Consider the following 7,039-nt stretch of genomic DNA (forward strand, 5'->3'; position numbering starts at 1 on the left):
TAGACTATAATCGAACATCAACATCGTAGAAAATAAAACCAAAAAAAAAAAAAATTGTTAATCATGAAACTGATGGCTCATTTGATGAAAAGCGAAAATTAATACCGTAAAACATTAATAAAAAAAAAATCTTCCAACGACATTTTGCCTCACGAAATTTAAAACAGCCAAAAACGAGCCAACGGTTTCCTCAAAAAAAAAAAAGGGATAGTAAAATACAAGAAAATTTTCATTTAATAAAAAAAAATTTTTTTATAAATTTTTCTTAATTTACAAAAATTTTTGCGACAGTAAGACTCACAAGACCGAAGATAAAACTATCTCCGGCCTTGGGGGGACGAGTGGAAACAGCGCAAAACCTCGATTGAAAATTTTTTTTGCTTTTCTTTATATATAATATAAATTTAACATAAAATTTTTCTTTTTCATTTTACTATAACTATACTTACATATTAGAAATTATTTTATTAAAAAGAAGATTATATTAAACAAATTTTTTTTTATTAACTATAAATAATAACAAAAAAAAATACAACGAGCTAACGTCACTCATATAAATTTTTCAAAAAATTAAGAAATCATAAAATTTTTTTTTCAAAATGATTATTTCAAACGTTTAATAAATATAAGTAATTAAGAGAACAGGGAGAGTCATCTAATGGCAATTATAATAGAGCCGCTGCATACGTACTCACACATACCCATTGATCGAGCTATATAAACTCTTATAAAATTCCCTTTTCCTTTAAAATAAGCTTTTATTCTTTTTTTTTCTTTCCCTTTTTTCCTTTTCCAACTTATTTTCTAAGTTCTAATTAATTATTTATTTATAAAAAAAAAAAAAAAAAAAATTTATCTCTTCTCCACCTAAAGCTATTACTTATCCTATTTCTATTTATTACTTATACTACTGTTACAACTACCTGAATTATTATGGTATAGGAAAGAAGGCATAGGCATTAAAAAAAAAAAAAAAAAAAAAAAAATTTTTTCAAAACCAAATTTTTCTTTCTTTTTATATTTATTTAAAATAAAATAAAAAGAAGAAGACAGAAGGAAAATTTTCCTAATATTTATATATATGTTCACTTATACATATAACGCAGAAGCAGAATGATCTGCCATTTAATCTCCATTGCCAGCCACCCGATATCATCTGATACCCCTAAAAGGAATAACAGACAAATTAATCTCTTGGCAAGAGATGAAACGATTGGAATATACCTGTTATATTACAAATTTTGCTAACCTTATCTTCACAAATGGCAAGGGCCATCTAGTACCAGGTACCGTAGTTTACGAAATTTTCTCAACAGTGTACATCTCTTCTTTTCTATCTTTAACAAATCTCTTAAATGCAATGCTAGCTCGATCACTGGTGAGACAATAGTGATACCTGACACGGCTTTGCCAAATCAACAAGCGAAACCAGATAAGAAAAGATCATTTGTCAGCAAAATATGTACAGTGCAACCCATTGCAGAATTAAAATATGAATTAAACTTAAATACAAGCACTAGATGACTCCTCCTGTTACTCTTCTCATTACGTCAAATTATACTAAGTTAAATCAAAATTTGTAAGTGGCTCTCGCTTATGGGGAAGGTGGCCATAGGAAAACCGAAAAACTATACTAGCTTCTCGCTTTTCCGGGGGAATGTTATGTCCACTCAAAAAAAAATTTTCTTTAAATTTAAATCACCCGCGCAGATGGAAGACTTCTCCATGAGCGAAAGCCACAATAAAATATAAGCTACGCGACTGCTGGTTGACTAACGGGGACTTCTGCAATCGCAGCACCACGAGTATTTAAAAAGGCGATCAACAGCCAACGCCTTGTCTTTGAGCAAGTAATTTGACTTCCGCGTTTACTTGACGGGCCCGTGCCTTGTAAAAGTCACTCATCTTAATTTGCGCTGCACTTAAGACGAGTTCAGACTCGGTTCAACCGGCAGGCCACGTATTGGTCTTTGAGCAATTAATTCGACTTCCGCGTTTAATTGACGGACCCGTGCCTTGTAAAAGTCCCTTATCTTAATTTGCGCTGCACTTAAGACGAGTTCAGACTCGGTTCAACCGGCAGGCTACGTATTAGTTAATAATTAAAAATCTAGAGAACCGGAATCTCAAAGTTCTAATTTGCCCTGCACTTAGGCGAGAATCCGGGCAGTAAGTTTAAATAAAATATCTCTAAAAAGCTAAATTTGCGCACTTTACCCTACGGGGGACTGGAGGACGTTAGCTTAAATAAATAAAATTCATTAATATAATTTCGATTAAATAAAATTTGTGAAAGTGTAAAAGTTTAGGTGTTTATTAAAATAATTCTTAAAAAGAAGTGAAATTCCATTCGAGTTCGTTAATTTCGTAAGATAAGAAGCCCTTAGAATAAGCAGCCCAAATCCACCCTACTCCATCCGCTGCGAGAACCAATCAAAGGGCCCAATCAAGGAACAGGCGCTAACGGCTGCCCTAAAACCACGGATCTGACCATCAATAAAGTTCCTGTTACAGTAAGTACATCTACTCTCATAAAAATCCGTCAGTCTCAAACGAAGGCGTGGTAAGTTCGTATCTCGAAAACGTCCCACATAAATAATTAAAACAACGGAATTAAAACCTCTGTTGCGTATTCTTTAAACTGTTAGTCCAAACCTCCACCGTTTACGCTATCGCTCTAAAAACGCCCTTGGACATAACAATACATACATAGATACATACATACATACATACATACATACATACATACATACATGCATACATACATACATCATCGCGGGAATTGTCAGGGAAGCTTCTTCCTAAGACCTCAAAACGTCATGATCTAATGAGAACTTGATTTTCGAAAAACGGGGTAAAACCAATAACTTCCCGATTTTTCAAAATTTTCAATTTTCTTAGCGGAAAGTTAAAAATGAATTATAAAATTCAATTGACTTTCTTTTTCAATTCGCCCAAGGGGGGGTTGCGGGGGCGCTAACAATGAAAAATTCCCCTTTTTAAACTATACCACCTATCGACTTCAAATTTGATAAGAATTTTCTGCAAGAGATGTAGAAGTAATCTATCAATGAATTTTACGATATCTCACTCCACAAAGGGTTTCGGGGGTAGGTATTAAAAATGAAAATTTTTAATTTCCAAGCTATAGCTCCTATAGACTCCAAATTAAATTGGAGTCGTCTACATGTGCTACAAAAATGATCTAAGAACGGATTTTACACCAAATCACCTCCTTTAAAGATCGCGGGGGTGGGTGTTAACAATAAAAAATCTTAATTTCTTAAATAGCTTCAAGCAGCTTCTAATTTGGTAAGGATCTTTTATTTGTCATGTAAAGATCATCTCATTACGGATTTCAATAACTTCTACTTCCGATTCGATGGAATATGGAACCTGTGCAAGTTAAAATAATACTCCAATTGAATTTCAAGTCTAGATCTAACACTACAATTCTATAAAGTGCCCAGTGAAGCGGGCAGGTAATAGCTAGTTCTATATAAAAAATATATTAATTAGAATATTTGTAAGATATTTCAAAATTCAAAAAATTTAGGCATTATAACGATATTAAAGTGGTTGAATATAAAAATATACAATACTATAATTTTTTTTTTTCGTAAATTGAAAATGAGCTGTAAGAGCTTTTACCAAGGAAGGATCTCTCTGCAACTTCTGCCCATGGTCAAATGAATATCATAAAATGTCGTTATGCTACAGACAATTTAAGCGAAAAAAATAATTTTAATGGGTCAATTATTCTACCGCAAAAAGAATTGCACAAGCGTTAATGATTAAAAATTCCCGTTTTTCAATTATAGCTGCTATCGACTCCAAATTTGGTAGGAATCTTCTGTAAGAGATGGAGAAAAAGTCAATAGGCAAATTTTACGGGCGCTCATCTCACAGGGGGTTGCGAAGGTGAGTGTCAACATCAAAAATTTTTAATTTCCAAGCTATAGCTCCTATAGACTCCAAATTCTCATTTCAAATTTTTTTCTTCGTGTCAATTATTATTCATTAAAAACAAAAGGTCACGCAAGCATTATAGTGATTGCACATAAAAAGTTACAATGAATATCAGCGGGAATAATTTCATAGATAAAAGGTAATTGCTAATTTTATGAAATTTGGAATTTGTGAATGACAAAACGATACTCTATATAAATTTCACATTAAGATCTAAAAATATAATTCTATAAAATGCCTAGCAAGGCGGGTGGGTAACAGCTAGTATAATTATATGTATATAACATATAGGTACGAATAAATAATATATAATTATATATAAGCACAGGCAACTGTACATACATTTTTTTAACCAGGAACATACATAAAAGACGTTCATTAAAGAGAAATGTCAAAACAATAATTAATAATAATAATAATAATATATCAGGATCACCTGTTTGAAATTGGCAAATTCTACCCAGGTTACCGTGTCATGCTTGTCGTCCTAACTGTTGGCGTCCTAGGAGGGATGAAACAGTCTTTTGTATCCTCACTTGCCAAAGTTCCAGCTTGCTCATCAAATGCTGAGTTCTTGGCAGTTAGGATGCAGAAGGCTGTTATACTTGGTTCTCTCCGTCTCTTAAGGGAAATTACTTTGGCCTGCTGTGATCACAAACTGCCTTGTTGTGCGGAGTGGTCCAGCAGTAACTGATGGAGCTCAGGCTGGTCCCTCGGAGAATCGGACTCCGGGGATAACCCCCCCCCCCCTGAGCATTTAATAACAAAATAATAATAATAATAATAAATAAATCTTTATTATTAGCAAAAATGCTATTTTTTTCGTTCTCTGTACATAAATATTATAAATTTGAGCTTTAAAAATAATAACTTTTTACATATTTATCTTAATAATTTTTCTTAATATAATAATTAAGTTCAATTTTATAAATTTTTATTCTTTTTTCATTTTTAATTTCCGTTGTAAGACTATTGTACCAACCAAAACCACGATAAATCAAACTTCGCTCAGCGGTATGTGTTATAGTGTGCTGGATTCGTAACAACTCCTTCTTTCTGTTATTATTATTGTGTTTTTCACTAGATGTTATCAATTTTTCTACCACATCCTTTGGTGCAAGTCCTAATGACATTTTTTGTATTATGATACAGCATTTATATATCATAAGTTGTCTAACACTCATCCAGCCCAATGCCGCTAACATATCTTTAATTTTAGTATATCTATTTACACTCAAAACTATTCTCATCGCTTTATTCTGTATTTTCTGTAATGATGCTAGTTGTTGATTATTATAGTTTAACATTAAACTAGCACAATAATCAAAATGTGGACCAATTATAGCTTTGTATATTGTATTTTTAGTCCAGCAACTTACCGATTTATTCAATCTATATCAAATGTTAAGTTTTTTAGCTATTTTTTTACTTGTTTCAATTAAGTGATTATTAAAAGTTAAATTATTGTCTATTTTTATATCTAAATATTTGGTTTCTTTCACATCAATAATAGTTTTACCATTTATTTTAATATCACACCTACCCATTTTGTATTTTTTTCTTTTATCATGTAATATCATAAATATAGTCTTTTTTACATTTATTTTCAACTGGTGCTCTTTAAGCCATACCATAAGTATATTTAAACAATCATTCATTTTAATTTCAATTTCTTGTACATTTTTACTAGAAAAATAGAGTTTCATATCGTCCGCAAAAAGTCTGCAAACGATACCCCGGTTTTTCATTATACAAATCATTTCATTTATATAAATTATAAACAGTAGTGGACCTAATTTTGAACCCTGAGAAACTCCATGTTTGACAATTTTTTCCTCAGATATACAATCATTAAATTCGACCACCTGTTTTCTATTATCTAAGTACGACCTAAACCAATCCAATACAGTGCCACCTATTCCGAATTTATTCAAAATTATTAATAATTCATTCCTACTTATAGTTTCAAATGCTCTCGCAAAGTCGATAAATACGACGCCTACATATAAACCATTATCAATATCATTTCTCCAATCTATCAAAGAGCACTGCATAGCTGTTTCACATGAGTGCTCTTTTCTAAAGCTAGATTGTTCTTCATTTAATATTTCCTTTTCATAAATAAATGTATCTAATTGTGACTTTACTATACTTTCTAATATTTGTTCAATTACTGGCAGTGTATTAATTGGTCTGAAGTCGACTATTTTAATGCTATCTTTTATTTTTTGTATTGGTACAATCTTAGCAACTTTTAGATTATCAGGTACAACTCCAAATTCTAATGATCTATTCATAATTTCTAATATAATATTCCTATAATAATTCCATAAAAGTTTTATATTTACAGAATTAACATCATTTTTATATCCCTTTCTATTATCCAAGCTCTTTATAATCTTATCTAAATTTTTTACATCCACTCTATGAAATTTATCCCACTTTAGATTATTATTATTATCACTAATTACATCATTGCATTCAATGTGCCCTATTTCAATAACAATTTTATCAATACTATCAACAAAAAAACGGTTAAATTCATTGGAGATCATTAAATTGTCATTCAATATTCTACTATCATATTCAATACTCTCAATAGTAGTATGAGCTTTTTTATTTCCTACCATATCTTTTAATTCACTCCAAAGAATTTTTCCATTTTTTTTATTTGTATCTATATTATTATCATTGTGTTTCCTTTTGCACTTTCTTAATTCATCTACAATATCATTTCTGAGTCTTTTATAATGAATAATATCTTCTTCAATTCCAGTATTTTTAGCTACAAAGAATAATCGATCTCGTTCCTTCATTTTTTTTTATCAAATCCTTCATGATCCATTTTTTTTATCATTGTATGTATTACTAAAAACTTTGTTTATCTTTGGTACAACTACATCAAGAGCGTATGTTACACTACTATTAAATTTATCAATAACTACATCTAGATCGTCATTAATATCAATCTTATATTTATCATTAAAAATATCACAAAATATATTAGTATCAAAATTATTATAGTTTCTTTTTTTAATCACTTTCAGGTTATTTTTCTGTTCTATAGTAA

The 7,039-nt window shown here is 30.6% G+C and overlaps 1 protein-coding gene across 1 annotated transcript; it reads right to left on the minus strand.

Annotated features, from left to right (window-relative positions):
• Window positions 1-1,085: 1,085 nt before the first annotated feature.
• On the minus strand, window positions 1,086-6,785 carry LOC141534039 (uncharacterized). The gene is made up of 3 exons (XM_074253183.1): window positions 5,927-6,785; window positions 4,952-5,092; window positions 1,086-1,165 (listed from the first exon to the last, which is right to left on the minus strand). Exons 1-3 carry the CDS (start codon window positions 6,783-6,785, stop codon window positions 1,086-1,088), a joined length of 1,080 nt encoding a protein of 359 aa, XP_074109284.1.
• Between the last annotated feature and the right edge of the window lie 254 nt (window positions 6,786-7,039).

This window comes from Cotesia typhae, unplaced genomic scaffold (genome assembly GCF_013202065.1).
Source record: "Cotesia typhae breed Kobodo isofemale line unplaced genomic scaffold, CoteBio_Ctyphae scaffold_13, whole genome shotgun sequence".
In the NCBI taxonomy this organism is placed as follows: Eukaryota; Metazoa; Arthropoda; class Insecta; order Hymenoptera; family Braconidae; genus Cotesia; species Cotesia typhae.

Coding starts and splice junctions, on each gene's coding strand:
- LOC141534039 (XM_074253183.1), bottom strand. CDS start 6,785: ATGAAGGAACGAGATCGATTATTCTTTGTAGCTAAAAATACTGGAATT. Junction 5,093..5,926: donor GAGAGCATTTGAAACTATAA/GTAGGAATGAAT, acceptor AAATGTCATTAG/GACTTGCACCAAAGGATGTG. Junction 1,166..4,951: donor TTTGATTTATCGTGGTTTTG/GTTGGTACAATA, acceptor TATTCCTTTTAG/GGGTATCAGATGATATCGGG.